The following is a 20293-nucleotide window of genomic DNA, read 5'->3' as shown; positions in this document are numbered from 1 at the left end:
TCTCATGCATTAAGTTGTGTGGTGGGGAGGAGGGATAGGTTCTGCTGGTTGTATTGGGAATAAAGGTATTGTCTCTACTGGAGGACTCTGACTTGAGAATTAGAAAAATTATGCCCTTGCAAAAGCAATGGGACTGAAGGGTGAGTGATTAAGAGGGGAAGAGGTTTTAGTCAGATGACCAAGCCCTTATTTTTGTGTTAGCCATTGGAAGTGTAGGTCTTAAACGTTCTTGAGAAGAGACATCTTAAAGTTTCAGCATTCCTGCTCTCTTCTCAGTTAAGGTGTGAGAAACCGTACAATACTTGTGCTCTGAGCTGTCCAGCAGATGCTTCAGCAAAACTAGGGAAGATCAAAGCTGACATTCATGATATTTCTAGGACCAAAAATAATAATAATTAATAATAAAACCACTTAAAGCAGTGAATAGCCACCAGCCTAATTCTTCCCTCTTTGTTATTTAAAAAAAACCAAAACAGATAGGTGTGTTGTTCTGATATGTGAAGTCATGAATAACTTCCTCCAAAAACTAAGCTCCTCATATTTGAGTGACAACTTATTCTATTTGATTTCAGTCGAAAGGTGAATGTTTTTGGAAAGTGAAAACTGATCGGACTTTGTTTAAAATTAAAAAAACTTTTATAAAACTGAGGTGCAGCCAGGTGCCAGGTCTGAAGCTTTAAAAACTGAACACACACTTATGTTTTTAGATGTCGTGAGAGCTGTCTAAAGTTTGAAAACATGTCTTCTCCTTGAACGGAAGGATTTTTGTGGCTGTGATGCTTTGACCGGAAGAGTGGGTGGGATGGGATGGCAATGTCTGGTTAAGGGGAAGGAGGAAGGAGAAAAGTGTGTGTTGTGCTACTGGGCTCTCTGGATTGAGGCATGACCACTCACTAAGCTGTGTAACTATGTGCTTGAATGATCAGTACCACCTGGCACTTTCTAAGCTCTCAGTGTTCTGTCCCGCTGCTCACTTGTCATGATTTGAGCCTGTGATCAGCCAGGCTGGTGGCAATTGAACATTCGATGTCAGGTTTACAGTGATCTGTGAAATGAGCTGATGGTCTCTGTCCAGTTGCCTTCCCCTTATTCTACTAAATGGATTTGTTCTGTCCCCAGCCATTTCTTCTTGTTACTTAGGTCTCATTCTGATCTCTCGCTGGGGAAGGCAGATTATCCCAAATCTGCCTACAGTGGGGTTCTTACCCCTTTCTCGGAAGTATCTGGTACTGGCCACTATCAGAAACAGAATGCTAGAGTAGGGGGACCGTGGGTCTGATTCATTATGGCAATTCCTGTGTTCCTGTTTCTCCATAATGAATTGTCTTGGGGAGGTAACCGTGGAAGAGAAACTTCCACTGTTCTTCCTTTGCAGGGCAACATATGCCCCCAAAGACTTTGGTGGTCCTAGAATTTGAAAACCAAGCACTGCTAGGAAATAACCATCCTGGAAGGACATTCTGTGTATTTTATGCAAATAGTCCTACTAATCCAATGTTATAGAAATTTTATTTTTGAAATTGGACTTTCCCAGGAAAAAATTGCATAACCATGGACACTTCCCCTTTCAGATTGATGTTGGACATGAGATCCTTTCAGGGGAGGAGGGGAAGAGTGAGAATTTGAGGGAACCATTCAAGCCTAGACAACCAGCTTTAGGACTTTTGCCTCTGGCTCTGAGCTTATTAGCCAATGGTGGTGGCAAGCATTTGACCGTGTGTGTGTGCACGCGCACACACACACACACACACACACACACACACACACACACACACTACTGGGAGCCAGTCCTCTAGGGCTCAGGACACTATAGCAGGTGACCGCCTAGAACAATGGTCCCCAACCTTTTTCGTCTGGCAGGTGCCAGACGACGTGCCACCGCGGACCGTGGTGGTGGACGAGCATCCGCCGAAATGCCGCTGAGAAGAGGCAACGTCAATAGGCGTCGCTGCCGAAATACATTTCGGTGGCGATGCCTCTGGTTGATGCTACTTATCGGCGGCATTTCGGGGGATGCTCGTCCGCCGGGCAGTACACGGGCACACATAGATGCCCCAGCGGGTGCCATGTTGGGGACCACTGGCCTAGAAAGATCCCAAGTATGTGGTCAGCCAAGGAGGCAATGACCTTGCAAAGCTTGCTCCCTCCAAGGCATTGGGCAGCAGAGGAGAAGGTAGCAATTGCCTTGAGGATCCTGCCCTCCATCACATTCGGAGAGACAGGTGCCAGCTTGTTAATGTAGCAATAGGGAGCAGGTTTCTCTGGAAGGGTGAATGGGACTCTTCCTTAAAGCTCAGCTGGCTGCATTTGTTGTGTATGCAGCTCGTCTGCTCTGGCCCTCTCCTTCTCTCCCTCACTTGTAGCTGGGTTCTGTATCAACAGCTAAACGGATACATGCGGGGAGGGACAAGTAGAGTTCTTTCCTAGGGAGGAGGGGTGGGTTGAAGAACTTTGAATTGGTAAATCCCTGTGGGCACTATTGCTAGTTGTGTAAAAGCAGCTTATTTGTAAAATGTCTTTCTTCTAGAAATAATGTCTGCTTAAAAAAATATTGTAAGTGTTAAGAGCCTGACCTATTAAAAAAAAATTTAAAAAAATCACACTTGTGTTCCATGCCCTTTGTCTGAGGTTGGCATGTGAGCCAACTTCCCCTCTTTAAGAACATTTTGCCCTTTCAGCATATCTCCTCTTTGTGCAATGTATTTCTGTACTAATGTCCAGCTTGTATAGCGTCACATAGGGATATTTCAGGAGGTGGCCAGGTGAGACTGGGTCTGATGTTAAAAAAGAAGAAACCATAAGGCTTGTAAAATCTTTACTACTACTAGCTCTCTACTAGCTAGTTAAGCTCTCCCCTCCCAACTGTCTAGTTGTCTTTTTTTAATTCACGTGACATCTTCAAAACCATGACGTGTTAAAGACTCTTCTGGTTCTGTATCATAGTGAAGGGGAAGAAATCTAGATATTTAGCAGGGAGAGTCTAGTTTCATGAGGAAGAGATCTGGGGTGAAGCAAGCGTTTAGTCATATAGTTGCAGAATCTACTGGAGCGAGAACTTTGTGCCCAGAAAGGAACTGTTTTTTGTTTTTTTTTTGCATAGCAAAGTGGGATGGGGAAACCCCAGTTTCAAAGGTAGTACCGGCAGTCTGAATGGACTGGGTGAAACTGCTAGACGGGGGAGAATTATGGTGGCAGAACTAAAGTCAACTTTGCATATGTCAAACAGGTAATATTTTAGTCAGCGGATCGGGGATCGTTTTCACTTAACAGCAGTTCTGAAACAAGTTGCAAATTTTTATTTTAAATATTTGTAGCACGGTAGGGTCAGGCCCTTCTGAAATGACTCTGGGGAGGCTAATGGCACCAAAAAAATAATACTCCATCAGAGTGAAGGGTCAGAATGCTCTTTTTGCCATCCACCTCCGGAGGGTGGTAGATTTTGAGTGAATACCTCTTAGAGGGCTCACTAGGGCAAGCATTCGTTAGTGCCAGGGGGTGCAGTGTGTGTAATTTGTTTTCTGAACTGGAGACTTGGGGTTGCAACGTGGCCTTTCTGGTGCTCCACAGTCCAGAGTGGTGATGGGTCAGATGCCAGGTTCTTACTGTCACTTAAGCTTCTGCAGCCTCACACAAGTGTATCTGAGGTCAGAGTCATGGCCCTTTTGCAACTTTCGTGCTGCCCTATCACCCTATTACTTGTATCAGTGTGAGGACTGTATATTCCCTCTCCCCGCCTCATTGCAACTCAATTTCTCTTGTGTCCATGTTTCTTTCAGGCCCTTGGAATGCTCTTTTGGCACAAGCATAATATTGAAAAATCCTTGGCTGATTTGCCCAACTTTACTCCATTCCCAGACGAGTGGACAGTGGAAGACAAGGTCTTGTTCGAACAGGCCTTTAGTTTCCATGGGAAAACATTTCATAGAATTCAGCAGATGGTAAGTAGGATCATAATAATTAGACCTGGAAAAAACTGTTGAGGTCACCTTGTCCAATACAGGATTGTTAGCAATCATGTAACTGCTCGTTTTGAAGATTGTCTGGTGTCAGGGTGGGTTGTTGGGGAAAAGCTTGACTCTTGCATTGTCATTCAGAGGAGGACTATACTGATTTGGGAGGGGGGAGGGACTATTACTTTTATCACCTCACATTCCTCTAGCAGCAGACACAGAATCCGCATGTCATCCAAAGAAAGTCTTCTAGAATTAGAATCTGACTATTTTTTACAATCTGGAGACACCGTTCTGGCAATAGAATTGGTATTAATTTGTCACTCATGGGGCCACTCTTCATTTTATTGTATTGCAGTAGTATTTAGAGGCCTAAATCAGGGTTTAGGGCCCCATTGTGCATTGAATGGTACACTTATCTAATGAAAAAACAGTCCTTTCCCCAAAGAGCTTTATTGAATCTGCTTTCCTTTTTTTTTTAACTTTTTTTTTTTTTTTAGGAGTTTTATGCATTTTACATTGGCGATAAGTGCCTATTAAGTATCATATGGGAGCGTCCATGCTTGAGAATTGTAGATTTAATTCCCTGTTTTCAATCACTCAGTCTTTATGAAATTTTACCTTTGGAGCTGATATTTTCTAGGCTTGGTATCTGCCTGAAAGTGAACTTTTTGGGGAGAGGAAATTTTCAGCAAAAACACAAAAATTCATTTTGGAAGGGATGGAGAGTGGGAATGAAACGAAAGTTTTAAACAGTTTTTCAACTGGGATGGGAGGTTGAAATTTAAAAGTTGAAAACTATCCCTCAAGTGAAAATCCCTTTGACTGTTCTAGTGAAGGTCTGGCTTTGATTGGACAGTTCCGACCCTTTGAAAACTAGCATATGCAGCATACTTTGCACAAGGCTTTTGGTCCGCTCGTAAAGTATGCCGCTAAGGAAGGCTGCAGTGCTGAGGGTGACCAGACATCCTTCTGTTAGGGGCTTTGTCTTATATACGCAACTATTAACTCTGGCCCATCCCCCACCCAGAAAAAAAAAATCCAATTTTTTTTCACACTTGCTATCTGCTCACCCTAGCGGTGCTCCATGCATTGCTAACTTTGCTGAATAGTAAAAAGTGTTCCAAAGGGTAGGGAGGGCTGCTATGCCCCTTTATAAGGCTTGTAGGACTAGGTCCTGTTCTCGTCCTCCCTTAAAAGCTCCTCATGCAGGCGTATGAACAGGATTCCTGTGGTGCCCTGCCAAATAATTCCAGATTCTAGGATCTGGATGACTGCAAAACTAGCAGAGCTCTGAAGGCCTGGAGAGTGGAGCACCTTTCTGTTTTTTCCCATTTTTTCCTTTTAAATGTAAAATAAAAGAATCCCTCAGTAATATCATTTATAAACTGATTGTAAAACATATAAGGGAGCCCGTTATGTAGCACAGGTAAGCATCAAATTAGGAAATTCGCAGTTCAGGTGAATGGCCGTAACTCTGTCTCCTGGTGAACGTGGATTACAGTGCATTAATGCCAGACTCTCATACTGCTTCTCAATAATGAATTACAGGACATTTTTTGAGCAACTTTTGATATGCATGTAGCATCCTGTGGTGTTGAGTGTGCTGGGTAAACACTCTGACAGTCGTTTATATTAAAAGTGCACTATATTCTAAGTATTGGCTATACAACAAAAGTGTAAGTGCAAGTGTTCTGACCTACCTATTCCAAATTAGCTGCATTCTTAGTAACCTCATCCTTGAATTTGCACTGAGGAAGCCTGTGCTGGTATCTGGAAATAAACTGCATAGTACGTGGGTGCTGACCAGTGTTAAAATTGCACGTTTTAGAGCAGAGGTGTGAAACTCATTCCATGGAGGGGAACAAATGTACAGTTTTGGGGCTATTTACTGCCCGCAGTGTATGCTGAATCTGCCATTGATAATAGCAAGTATCTAAAGCCCAAACTTTGAAATTTTGGTCCTTAAATAGGAGGGATCTGACTTCCACCTGTAGCTCCCTGATTTTTAATGGAACTTGGATCAGGCCTTTAAAGTTATTCTTGCATGAGGTGAGGTGAGGGACAAGAGTGATGCAGATCACTTCTAGGGTAGCCTGCAGAACTCAAATGAGTCAGCTACCTTAATACAGATTTAGTTGCTTGATGGAAGGCAGGCTTGTCATGTAGACATACAAGACAACGAGAATGAAAATATTACAACTTGCTACATGCTTATCGAACGTTGTAGAAAGAACCAATATTGCATCCTTTAAAACTTCTTTTGTTAATTTGAATAGATATTGCGACCCTATGATGCTGGCTATGACTTTCCTGCTGGCTGTCATAGTATGTACCAAAAACTGGTTCATCTCATAGATTCATAGACTTTAAGGTCAGAAGGGACCATTATGATCATCTGGTCTGACCCCCTGCATGCTGCAGGCCACAAAACCGTCCCTACCCCTTCCCTGGACTCTGCTGTTGAAATCCCCAATCCTGTGTTTTAGTGACTTCAATTGGCAGAGACCCTCCTGCTAGTGATCCCTGCCCCATGCTGCGGAGGAAGGCGAAAAACCTCCAGAGGCTCAGCCAATCTACCCTGGAGGAAAATTCCTGCCCGACCCCAAATATGGCGATCAGTAAGACCCCGAGCATGTAGGCAAGAGTCTCTAGCCTGACCCCTGTTAGCCATTATACTATTTACCTACCATTGCTTGGTATTCCTTGGCTATTATGTTTTACCGTTAAACCATTCCCTCCATAAACTTATCTAACTTAATCTTAAAACCAGACAGGTCCGTCGCCCCCACCGTTTCCCTCGGAAGGCCGTTTCGATATTTCACCCCTCTGACAGTCAAACCTTCGTCTAATTTCAAGCCTGAACTTCCCCACGACCAGTTTATATCCATTCGTTCTTGTGTCCACATTAGTACTAAGCTGGAATAATTCCTCTCCCTCCCTTGTATTTATCCCTCTGATATATTTAAAGATAGCAATCATATCCCCCCTCAGCCTTCGTTTTGTCAGACTAAACAACCCAAGCTCCTCTAGTCTCCTAGTCATCTGATGTGAAATCCAGGTAATGCTGTACATGTAAACCTATGAAGACTTCTAAAAAGTGTAACTATTTTATTTTCAGCTTCCTGACAAATCGATAGCCAGTTTGGTGAAATTTTACTACTCCTGGAAAAAGACAAGGACTAAAACCAGCGTGATGGACCGCCATGCTCGTAAACAAAAAAGGGAACGGGAAGAAAGGTACGTTTGCAGTGAGAAAGACTGTGTCTTGCCACTCAAATCTTTTTATGATGATCCTGGAATTTCTGGTAGCCTGTAAAGAACGAGAACTAGGATTTTTCCCCCCAGACACTTCCTGGTGTGCCTCTCTCTTTTTATAACCGGAATCTGTGTCCATGTAAACATTCATGACCAAATTCTACCATCTGATTCACATGCAACTCTCAAGTCCCTGTAAAGGGAGATCACAATGGTAACTCGAGGGCAGGTTTTTAGCCTTAAATGTAACATTCCATAGAATGGGAGCACATGCTAAGTGGAAGATTGGCAACGTTTGGCACTCCCCTCTCTTCATTTTATCTACATACTTGTCCCAGCAGAAAGCTGCTACCAGCAAAATGCTTTCAGGGCCAAATTCTCTACCCAGTGCAATGGTCGAGTAGACTGGCTTTGTGATGGGAAGAGGAGGAGCGAGAAGAGCTCACACTCGCTATGATGGATGGAATTCTGTACCCACCTATAATAGGTCCTTGCCGGGGCTCGACCCTTCCGGGCAGGAGGGGAGCAACACCGACTCACTGTTGTGGGAACAAGCAGTCCGTTAGTCCAGAAGCTCTGGCCCTCGGGTACAGGGGCGGAGCAAAGCCGACAGCTAACTTGGGGCTCAGGCCCTCAGGGAGGGGCTGAGCAGGCAATCGGGAGTCTGGGGCTCAGGCCCTCTGGTGCAGGGGCTGAGCAGTCAAGCAGCTAGGGAGCCCAGGCCCTGGATCAGGGCGGGGCAAACACAGTTTAAAGCTCAGGCCCTTCGTTGCAGGGGCTGAGCGGGCAAAACAGTTTAGGAGCCCAGGCCCTGGATCAGGGCGGGGCAAACACAGTTAAAGCTCAGGCCCTTGTTTGCAGGGGCTGAGCGAGCAAGCAAATAGGTAGGGTACGCCTAGGCTTCTGTAGCTGAGCGTTGGGTGAGGGGGAAGCCTGCCATCCGTGAGCGGGGGGTGGCAGGGGGGAATGCAGGCCCACCCACTCCACTGCGTTCCAGCCTGGGGCCCTAGCAGCAGTTACTGCCTCTGCTGGTCAGTGGGGTATCCAGACCGCAACACACTGACATTGGCTCACATTCGTCTGAAGCCGGACCGGGGTCGGCTACCCCCGGGCTACTTCCAGGATCCCCCTCAGAGCCTACCTCGTTCGTCGCACCGGGCTTGGGCCAGTCCATCTGCATGGGCTCCTCTCGGCCAGGGCTTGGTGGCAGGTCCGGTAGCTCCGCCGGGAACTCAGGCCAACTGCACTCGGGCGGCTCCTCCGGGTAGCAGCAGGGGCGGAGGGGTTCGGGTGCAGTCTCGCCTTCCGGGTTGGTGTAGGGGGGCTCCCAGGGTTCCTCCCAGCGACGGGAGCGGACGGGTTGCGGCGGCTCCTCCTCGTAGCGGGCCCGGGGTAGCTCTGGCCAGTTAGGGTCCTGGCCTCGGAGGTCTCCTGGCCGAGAGCTCCCGGACGTACGTCTGCTCCCTGTGGCGGCTGGCCGCTGACTGAGCTCTTGCGGCCGGCCTTTATACTTCCTGTCCCGCCCCTTGACTTCCGGGGGGGCGGGGACAGGCGGCAGTGGCTCCACCCACTCTGGTGCCTGCACGGGGGCTCCCTCTTCTGGGCAGGAGGGGAGCCACACCGACTCACTACACCACCCCTCCATTAGTTGTGCATGTGCTTTACTGTACAAATGTACCTGCCACTCTACAGGTCCCTAAGCCACTGAGCTTCAATAGATTCTTTGTTCCCACTACTTCAGCCTCAGGCCTGCAGCAGTCTCCATGGCTGCCATGCCTACCACACACTGCAGCACCCTTCAGGAAGGTTTGGCCGATAGTTTATGTGTTTAGCTACACAGATACTTCCTGGAGATAGAGATCCTCTTTCTCTGGATAACCCCACTTGAACCTAGGGCAGTTGGGGCCTCGGTGGGCCATGGCTCCTTGGCACACTGAGGGGTTTGATGGTCTGCAAAGGTTCTCTGCATCCTCCTCCTCCTTGTCTTTCCCCTCTCTACGTAGCATGGTGCTTTTGCCGTGCTCCAGATGTTTCTTGTCCGTGTGAACAGGTGCTTTTCCCAACCCACCCTAAAACACAATCTAGACATTTGTAGAGTCAGAACTTCTCTTAGAGCCACATCCCAGGAAAGGAGATATCTGTCACAAGCTGGAAATGCTCTGCACATGCCTCCCATCAAACGGCTCCTATTTCATGACTGCTTAGCCAGACCCTAGCTCCTGTGCCTCAAATAGGAGATCCCTATAGGAAGAGGGCCATTCCTATGGTGGAGTTTATTGAACCACACTGCAACAATGAGCCAGCAAGACTGTCTTCATCTTCCAGCTGGATTCACCACACCTGCTTAATTAGAAAGAAGAGAGTGGGCTCAAAGAAGAACACCACCATCCAACTAATCCCTTACTTGCTTGGCTTTCCTTTCTCTGTGCCTCCCTTTCATACTGTTCTTTCTCCATCCCCCAAATGGTTTTATTTATTAACTTTATTCAGTGGAAAAATAATTGCATTTCCTAAAAGGAGTGCTTGTTTTTAGTTCATACTGTATAGTTTAGTATTCAAAAAGGCTGTATCTGGCATTTTTTCTGTACTTGTAAACCACACTGAAATTACTGCCACCCAGAAATATCTTTATAGTATAGTCTTTTATAGATGGTGTATCTAAGGTGCTATAAACTTCATGGAGAGCGAGTGGATGGGCTGCTCCATTTCTGAATTTCAAAGCCCTTGAGAGAAGCAACAGGAGCAGAGATACTTGTAGTTTCCATAGTGTAGATATACTCTATCAGGTTAGCTACGTCAGCGTTGCTATGCTGGCATAACCTGGTAGTGTAGACGCAGCCTAAGATGGTGGAAGGTTTTTGTTTTGATTTTCCCCTCCACCCCCATCAGTATAGGGAAAACCACCATCCTGAATGACAGAAGCTATGTTGATTGGAAACATTCGTCCATTGATTTAGCTACATCTCCACCCGGGGATAGGTTGGCAAAGATACATCAGTCAGGAATGTGACTTATTCACATCCCTGACTGACATAGCTACGTTGACTTAAGTTTTAGGTGTCGACCAAGCCATAGTGTTTGCTTTCCATATTTAGCAAGCTAAAGAATGATTGGAAGGTTTTTAATTTAGTTAAAAATCAAATGGCCAAGTAGAACAATTGCAGGAAAAAAATTATGGAATGTGTGTCTCTGCTTTGTGGGGCAGGGAGGAGAGCAGTGCTGTCATTTGAGCCTGAGGCTAGAATGTGTGAATTCTAAAGCTAGTTTGTGTTCCAGGCCTGTTCACTTGTGGATTAAATTGTGCTTAGGTTAAGTAATGACTGTAATAAACCTCTGCAAAATGGGTTCGGTTTAGTGGTCTCAGTCTAGTTCGTAGTAGTTATGTGACCCTCTAGACACAAACTTCCAGCACAGTTGGCACCTTTTTGGTGTTGGTCTCAGCAGACACCAAAAACTGAATCAGTGTGGAGGTAAAATTGCACTCTTGCCCTTTATAGTTAAGGCTAATTAAAGGGGCAGTTAGAGGAATCTTGCCCTGTCGCTGAATGTGTTCTGTGACTAAACAGAGGAATTCCCAAGGCATCTTTCAGCAGCACTAAAATCACTTTAAAATAACCACAAACAAATGTGGGACTCGGTTTTCAAAACCTGTTCTCTTATTTGCGTGCATGGGACTCTGTACATGCAGTCTTCTGCGCCTAGAAGTGACTGACAATTTGCATGCACAGACTAGCTTGGGAATCAGTTTTGTACAGAAAAGCGTGCAGCTTAGAGGAAAAGGAAGGTTTGTACAAGTGACTGAAAATGGAGACCGTTAATGCCACCTTAAAATGTGTCCCTCAGTGACAGAACAGATGCACGTGTCTTGTTCATACTCTTCACTTGGTTTATAATTTAAAATAATAAAGCAAATAAAAACTGAAATCTAAATGGTGAATAAATGACTGGACTGTGCAGACAGTGTACTCTGGAATTTTAAGAGGGTATGTAGAATATAATGCTTCTAAATGTCATAAAATGCTGACTAAATACTGACTTCTGACTTCTTCTTCATCATGTGTACACCATATACATAAGGGTCTGGCTGAATCAAGACTATAATTGCTGGGAGGCTAGGTGGTCTACAACTTGGCTAACTTAATGGGTTGCTGGATTTTATGGGACCAGTGAAACCTGCATGTGTCCTTTTTAAAATAAACATAGGCCAAATAATCTTATCCTTGCACTCTGGGAACATCATAAAAAGCAGAGCAATTAACTTCAGCAATATACGGAACACTAATTCTAAACCATACATGGAAGTATACCTTAATGTGAATGGTAGTCAAACACTAAATTAGAATTCCAGTAAAATTAAACTGGCTAGGTGTTCCAAGGTCACATTCAGTATGGCCCCAATTTGATGCTGCTTATTATTATTATTCAGTACTTGATAGAATATGCTTTTCTTTTCTTTTTTCCACTAAGGGAGGAATTAAAGATGAGATTATGGGAGTGCTAAACATGTCTCTGTGTGTGTTTTGGTGGTGGTGTTTTTTTTTTTTTTTTAAATCCCTGGGAGAACTAATTGTGCATGTGGCTTTTTGTTACATTTAAGATTTTTAATTAAATGTATGAAATCCACATTAAAGCTGTTTGCTCTAATTCTGTATCCTTGTTTGTCTGAGTTTGCTTGAAGTTAAAAAATATTCAGCTAGTTTTCTTTGACTCTAACAGTCAGAGAATTTCTGACTTGTTTTTTAATTTTATTTTTGCCTTTGAGGTTGAACAGACTTCATTTTGCCCAGATATACCACAGAAAAGTTTATGTAAAAGCTTTTAAATGCATGGTCCCTAATGTGGTTATTTTAAAGAGGTAATTGACTTTAAAATTCACCAAAAAGAAAAGCCATTGGATTGAATGTTCCATCCATGCCTGACTTCCAGCAGACTATTGTAGAGAAATAGAAATTCTCATAGAAATATGGTCATGCTTTGCTTTTGTCTTTCAGTGAGGATGAAATGGAGGAAACAAATGGAACTAACCCTGTTGATATTGAAGTTGAACAAAACAAGGAGAGCAAAAAGGAGGTAGGTAGTTTTTTCCCTAATACTGTACTGAAGGCTAATGAAAGTTTTCACCTGTTACTGTGAACTATTCTGTTGTGCCACAGAGGATCTGACAGAGCCCAGTTTTATTTGTGCTTGTGCTTAGTTGACATTCAGCACAGGAATAATAGGGACTCACAATTCTGATTAGAGTAACTAGTAGTCAAAATCCTCGATCCCATTTGAAGTGAATGCCAAGACTTTGAGTGACTTCAAAGGAGAAAGATTGTGTGGCTGTGAATGTTCCCTTCCCCTTTCCAAAGGGGCCTTGACCTGGCTACTGAAATTTTGTGTTTGGGCAACACAACAGTCTCCCCCGAATCCTTGTTTGTGAATTTGGGGGGCAGGGAGGAGATAGGTGTTACCTTTGAAAATTTAGCCCATAGTGTTTTAACAGGGAGTTGGAGGGAGAAAATAGTTAACATGTTTTTAACTGTAATCAGGGTTGGAACATATGCTAACTGCTACATGCCTGTTCTTTTGATGTTACATGTTTTATTAAAATAACTGTTAGGGGAATTAAGTGACCTAATAAAAGACTTCTTTTCCTTCCTAGTAGAAAAATAACATTTATAGTCAAGACGCATCAGGTTGAAGTTAACTTAAGCTCTCAGTCCTTGTGGGCATTTTCTGTATAGCCTATCCATCCAGAAGGTGCCTGCTCTTGAGAGCGTTGAAGTGACAACATTCCGATTGACTTTCATTGGAACAGGGCTGGGTGTGAACTGGAAAATTGACATTTACTTTTATGGAAAGCTATGTTCTTGTAACGTCCACAAGTCCCACGGTGTAGGAGCTTTGTGTGATTAGGTGATGCAGGCCTGACTCACCAGTGGTGTAATAGGTGCAAGTCTGCTGAAGTCAGTAGAACTGCACTGACTGCTCTTGGCAAGAGGTAGTCAGCCTGTCTCCTTCAGAAATAGCACGTATAAGGACTGTGGTACCTTAATCCATACCGGGACAAAAGGAGGCACTGCAGTATACAGCAGAACTCACCCTAGCTGCCTGGGGCCTTCGGATACAAATGAAGGCTGTGATTGTGTAACTGTATCCATGTGGGCTGATCCCAGCACCCACACACATTTCCACTGAAGTAAATGTGGTTTTTTTGCAGCTGCCTGTTGCACGATCCAAACATTCAGAATGAGAAATGATGGTTAAGATTTAAGAAATAGAGTTTCCCTGTGTCTTAAATTATATCAAAGGGAATGGGTTTATTCATTTTACTTAAATTTGACTTGTATTGCATCTGCAAAGTCTATGGGATTCTTTGTGTTATTTTTCTAAACAAATGTGCCAGGGATATACCTCAAACTAATGTTACAAGCTTTCAAGTATCAGGGGGTAGCCGTGTTAGTCTGTATCCACAAAAACAACAAGGAGTCCGGTTACAAGCTTTGGCACTCATGGAGGGTGGTCCTATAGTAACAAAGCAGTGTATAAAGAGAAAGACGTGACTTTGAACTATCAAAGATGGTGGCATACATCAGTGTTAAAATTGGAAAATGTCTGGAAAATACCTTGACAGAGTTTTGGTTTTGTTCTAAATAATTTTTAAACAGGGATTGGAAAGAGGTATTTATGGGTTATGTTTAGCAAACCCTTTAACTGGGGCTGAGCAAGACAAAAATCTTAATTTTGCATACAGTTCATGTCACTTCTAAAGCAATCTCATATAAAGGATGAACTCTGATAATATACTTGCTGTAAATTAGTTCCTACGTATCCTGTGCACATACTTACACTGTTTTGTCTTTTAAAGAAGTAAATACTTAACTAGACAAAATTCCCCGTTGTTGCAATAAAATCTCTTTTAAAAACCACACTCCAATGTCATAATCCCAGTACAGTTAGTGCAAAGCTACATGCAAAAGGCATGCATTTGGTAGTTTACTATGGCACTGAGTATAAATTTACATCTTAAACTTTAGTTACCCAATTGATCATCTTGTACACTGTGGCAGAGCTTCCTTATTATACTTTCTTTCATTTTCAGTTTAGCTGTAAAAAGATTGAGGCTTTCTCCTAATCCTAACTTCATCACACAGAATTAGTGAAAAAGAGCTTCTTTCTTAACACCCCCCATTTCCATTTTCTGCTGTTTGTGAATCTTCAGTAGTATCTGTTCATAAAAAATAAATAAGGGATAATAAGCAGTTTTTTGAGTGATTTAAGATTTCAAACTGAAATTTTCTTTGAGAAACTCTGAATCTAAAAGAGAGCTTTTACTATTCATTTTTTATTTCTACTCACCCATCTAAAACATTGGGTTACTATTGGCTTCTTACAGATCTAGCTGTGCATGGTGAAAGTCAAAGTTCATTTGTATCTACATGCGTTCCAAAAGGAAACAGATGGTCACAATTTTGGGGTTCAGGTCCCTTTTGTAGCAAAGTATTTTACATGGGATTATATATCCTATTTATTTCTCACTCTCTAATTCAGATAGTCCGTGCCACCACTTTTTTGCCCTCCCACTCTCCCCCGAAAAAGCTCACCAAGCACAATCAGTCACTCTCTCTATGTGCAATGACAAGCAGCCTTCTGAGGGCTTGTCACTGGAAAGTGACTGCCAGCTTCATTTTATTCTCCTTTACAATCTGCATAGCCTGTGCAGCGTTAATTAGGTTTGATATTGCAGTACCCGAGCCTGAGGGCTGATTGAATCCAAAATACTGTGAGAGAGAGCAGAACAGTCCAGAAGGTGGATATGTTCTTCATCATTGCACTTCTGCAGTGAGTTGGTCAGGTTTGTAATCGCAGTGAATCATCCCTCCACCCCATTCCCAAAACCCAAACAAAAAAATATTTGTCAGCTCAGAGACTCAGAGTTCTCTGTATGACTTCTCTGTATGACTTCTTAGGCAATACGGGGATTTCTCTGGGCCATACAACTTGGAGAGGGGGTTGGAGGGCTCTCAAAAATGCTTGGTCTTAGTGTTTCCTTTTTCAGGAGAAGATGGGGAGCTTCCTTATTATACTTTCTTTCTTTTTCAGTTTAACTGTGAAATGATTGAGGCTTTCTCATAATCATAACTTCATCACACGGAATTAGTGAATAAGAGCTGCTGCTTCTTCGAGTGCTTGCTCATGTAGATTCCATTCTAGGTGTGCGGTCATCAGAGTTTTTTGCCTTAGCGTATCTGTAGGGTCGGCAGTGGTGCCCCCTTGAGTGCCACGCTCATGGGTCGGTATATCAGTTCCTCCTTACCGCCCATGGTGGTTAGTCGGAGCACCTTTCCTTGCATAGCAAGGGCTTGCAGTTTCGTTTCTATTGACTTCGAGCCTTAGGGCCTTGTAAATAGTTTGTTTATAGTAGTTGTTAAGTGTAGTTAGTAGTTAGAGGTTAGAGTCCCAGCAAGGACTTCGCTCGAGGCGGGGCATGCCCCGATCTCCTGGTTTTAAGCCCTGTGCAGACTGAACAGGTCTATGCCTGTAAATGACCCCCATAGTAGCTGCCTCAAGTGCTTGGGGGAATCACATGTGAAGGACAAGTGCCATATTTGTGAAAACTTTCAGCCCAGAACTCAAAAGGAGTGGGATATTCATTTGTGGGCTCTCCTCATGGAGTCTGCCCTTCTCCTGGCTTACGAGCCATCCCGCCAAGACTCACCTAGTGCCTTGGCACGCAGTGCACCCCGGGCTCCATCCGGCACCGCTTCCCAGCACCGGTGCCCAAAAAGAAAACTAGGGTGGCTCCATGCAAGAAAGGCCACAGGTCATTGGGCAAGGGACTCAGTTCAGGCCAACTGGCCACTCCGGAACTACATGTGCGTGCCTCCCCGATCGGGTCCTTTAGCCCCTTAAAAGGTCCACCACAAACTCCCAGGAGCGATATGGGACCCAACCCGCTGATGGCACAGACGCCTTCCCCAGCTCCCCCGGCGCCGAGAGAGCAGATGCCTCTGCCTGCGGCACCGACACTGCACATGCTGCAGAAAATGGCAAAGGCTCCCCATGAGGGAAAGCCAGTCTCCAAGAGCTCTCGGGGGCAGTGGAGCGCTGCCGATCCCCCGAGACAAGACAGTGCTCTCCACCTCCCCGCTGCAGATCCCCAGAGTTGCAGCACAGATCCTCTGGGGCTCGCCCTCGGTCACCGGCACCACGTTTGCGATCCCCACTGTCTCAACGCGAATTGCCTAGCAGGAGGTGCCAGTCTCAGTACTACTGGCATCATTCACCCTCCCACCGGTCGTCCTCTCGGCGCAGATCTCGGACACTTGCACCATGGAAGCTCTCCTCGTCATGTCTCCAGTCCTCCCAGCACCGGTCCGCTTGATACCGGCACCAGTCTTTTCACTCTGGGCACCAGTCTCCAGCGGCGATGGTCAGCAGGCAGACTTGGGCATCAACAGCTCCACCGTGGTCACCGGAAGGGGATTCCTCTGGCACAGAAGGGCAGTTTAGGCCCTCGCACAGACTCCACTGGCACGATTGGGCACCTGAGGCTGTCTCGACATGGATGGCGCTGCCTTGGCAGCACGGCCAGTGGCCAGCTCAGTGGCCTTATTGGTGCATGCCAGTCATGGCAGTGTCCCCTTCACCCCATTCATCTGCTGCCGCCTCGAAGCAACAGTTGTCGTCACTGATGGCACTGGGCTTGGTGCATGAAGCATGCTCGGAGGTCAAGGCAGAGGAGACTGCTTACCCCCCCCCCCCAACCTCCTTTCCCTGCGGTGGACGATGCCCCAGGGCCTCCCCCGGTGGTACAGTCGTCATTTTCGTCCCCGGACGAGATGGGTGCAGGACCCTCGAGTACCAGCTCGCCAGATGATTTTAAAGAACACCAGGCCCTGCTTCGATGGGTGGCTGAGAACTTGGGTCTAGAAGTGGAGAAGGACAAGCAGGCGGATATCTTGTTCCACATCCTCTCAACCTCTGCCCCTGCCCGTGTCGCATGGACGGAGTCCTCAACATTGCCAAGGCCCTCTGGCAAACCCAGTCGTCCATCCCTCCCACTTCCAAAGGGTTCGAGTATCTTTTTACCCACCCTCACCCAGGCTCACTGGTTGTCTCTGCGGCCAATGAAAAAGACAAGCAGGGGCATACCAGCGCAGCTCCCAAAACAAAGAGGCCAAAAGACTGGACTTGTTTGGGAGGAAAATGTATTCAATTGACAGCCTACAATTCCTCGGTGGCGAACCATCAGGCCCTCCTAGGCAGATACAATTTTAACTTACGGGACTCTCTCCATAAGTTCAAGGTGTCTCTCCTGCAAGGTTTGCCCAAGAATACAGCACCCTGGTGTGAGGCTGCATGGGTTAAAGGATACACAGGCCACCCTTTGCTTGCTGGGCATGCACACGCCGTAGTCTGCACGGAAGCAGTTCCGGCCATCCCTGCTATCAAGGCCTTGGCAGCCTCGTATGGGGTCTGCAAGGAGAAGGGATAGGGACATAAGTTTCAACCACCGCCACCCTTTCTCCTCCCGCTTACCCGCACAGCCTGGCCCAGCAAAGCATCTTGGACACCAGAAGCACTCATTTTGAGAGGGATCTCCCCCCCCCCCCCCCCAGTCAACTCCCAGAATGCATCCAGTTCTTTTCTCAACTGTTTTCGTCCCTACCATTTGGCCTGATCGTGGGTCACCTTGGGCCGCTGAGTGCTGGACGTCGTGTCCAGCTACACCCTAAAGTTTTCGGCTGCCCCTCCCTCCCAACCCCCTCTTTCCTGTCCCTCTTCAGGGACCCGTCTCATGAGCAACTCCTCATTCAAGAGGGTTGAGAACCTCCTGAACCTAGGGGTGGTGGAGGAGGTCCCTCAGGACATGTCAGTGAAGGGGTTCTACTCCCATTATTTCCTAATCCTGAAAGCAAAAGGGGGCCTCGGACCCATTCTGGATCTGCGACGCCTCAAGAAGTTGAAGTTTCGGATGGTCTCCCTGGCCTCCATCATCCCCTCCTCGGATCCAGGAGACTATACACCACCCTCAACTTGAAGGATACATTTCCATAATCCAAGGTCATAAACATTTCCTCCGTTTCATAGTGGGGGATCCATTTCCAATTCACGGCACTGCCTTTGGCCTCTCATTGGCCCCAAGGGTCTTCACAAAATGTATGGCACTAGTGGCCACTTACCTGAGACGTCGAGGGGTCCAGGTCTTCCCGTATGTCGACAATTGGCTCATCCAGGGCACGTCTCAGGAGCAAGTGCAGAGAAGCCTCGTTCTGGTGCGTTCCATCTGCCGTGACCTAGGTCTGTTGGTAAACAAGAAAAAATCCACCTTAAGGCAAGTCCAATGAATAGAGTTCATTAGGGTGGTTCTTGACTCCACGCGAGCCAGAGCCTTCCTTACGGAGGTGCGTTTTCAGGCCATGTTGGACCTGATCTCCCATGTGAAGAACCACCTGCTCACCATGGCTCACACCTGCTGCGGTTGTTGGGCCACATGGCCACCTGTACATATGTGGTCAGTCATGTCCAGCTTCATCTCTGGCCTCTGCAAGCATGGCTGGCATCAGTTTACATCCCCAACAGGCATGACCTAGACCGGATAGTCAGGGTGCCAGATCACATCCTATTGTCCCTAGATTGGTGGATGAACCCCGGGTTGGTGTTGCAGGGAGTTCCCTTTGCGGCCTTGTCGCTGACCCTGGTCTCCGATGCTTCAGACCTGGGGTGGGGAGCCCACTAGGGCGAGCTCAGCACCCAGGGTTACTGGCTGCAAGACAGTCTGGCCATCCATATCAACATCAGGGACCTCAAAGTGGTTTGCCTGGTCTGCCAGGCTTTCTTGCCCCACCTGAGGGGCAAGGTGGTTCAGGTCCTCACAGATAATACCACCGCGATGTATTACATCAACAGACAGGACGGCACCAGGTTGTCAACCCTTTGCCAAGAAGTTCTCCACCTTTGGGATTTTTGTGTGCAGCAAGCCATTCATCGGGTAGCAATGTATTTGCCTGGGACCAGGAACGTGTTTGCAGATTGCCTCAGTAGGACCTTCTCATCTTGCCACGAGTGGTTGCTCCATCCAGAGGCGGTCAGTATTATCTTCCAACAGTGAGGGACTCACTGGATGGACTCGTTCGCATCCCGTCAGAACAGGAAATGTCAGGTGTTCACTCCGGGGGGATGGACAGGGGTTCCCTGTCAGACGCTTTCCTGCTCCCGTGGTTGGGGACCCTGATGTACGCCTTCCCGCCAGTGCCATTGATCCACAGAGTCCTCATGAATATCAAACAGGACAGGGCGAAGGTTATCCTGATGGCCCGCAAGTGGCCTCACCAACACTGGCTCGGCATGCAGCTGGACCTTTCGGTAGCAGCCTTGCTGCGGCTGTCTCTCTGGCTAGACCTGCTGTCCCAGAACCACAGCAGTCTTCTGCAACCGAGCCTGGCGGCGTTGCACTTGATGACATGGGGCGATGCTGGCTTTGGCAGAACAGTGCTGCATGCTTCAAGATTGTGAACTCCAAGCCCACCTCCATTGACACTGCTTGTGGGTCGCCTAGAATGGAATCGACATGAGCAAGCACTGGAGGAAGAAAAAACGGTTACCTACCTTTTGTAACCGTTGTTCTTCGAGATGTGTTACTCATGTCCATTCCATTACTCGCCCTCTTGCTCCTGTGTCAGAGTTGCCAGCAAGAATGAACTGAGAGAGCTTGGGGCCGGTGGCACTGATATGATGCATGAGCGCAGCACTCAAGGGGGCGGCACAGCCGGCCTTACGGATACCACTAAGGCAAAAATCTCTGACGACTGCGCACGTGGGCACACGCACACCTAGAATGGAATGAACACGAGCCACACATCTCAAAGAACAACAGATGAAACTGTAACCATTTTTCTTAACTCCTCCCCTTTCTTGGAGTTAGTTAATGTCTCGTTTTCTTTGCTTTCTAAGTGGTATGAGATAGCTTTACTTTTTTTTTTCAATTTAAATCCTCAGCCTTGGTACAGAGACCTTGTCTGATATCTATGAACAGTTGTGTACATATGTGACACTATGTAAGCACTGCCGATCTCCATATTGACATCCAGATTCTCTTC

The 20293-nt window shown here is 46.3% G+C and overlaps 1 protein-coding gene across 1 annotated transcript in view; it reads left to right on the top strand.

Moving 5' to 3' along the window:
- RCOR1 (REST corepressor 1) overlaps positions 1–20293 on the top strand; it is a 123783-nt gene that overhangs the window by 88290 nt on the left and 15200 nt on the right. The window contains exons 5-7 of the mRNA XM_034768881.1: positions 3777–3938; positions 7072–7190; positions 12200–12278. Of these exons, the coding sequence (XP_034624772.1) occupies positions 3777–3938; positions 7072–7190; positions 12200–12278 (360 nt within the window). The remainder of the gene's footprint in view (positions 1–3776; positions 3939–7071; positions 7191–12199; positions 12279–20293) is intronic.

This window comes from Trachemys scripta, chromosome 4 (genome assembly GCF_013100865.1).
Source record: "Trachemys scripta elegans isolate TJP31775 chromosome 4, CAS_Tse_1.0, whole genome shotgun sequence".
Lineage (NCBI taxonomy): Eukaryota > Metazoa > Chordata > Testudines > Emydidae > Trachemys > Trachemys scripta.
This window is presented reverse-complemented; position numbering and strand designations above follow the sequence as displayed.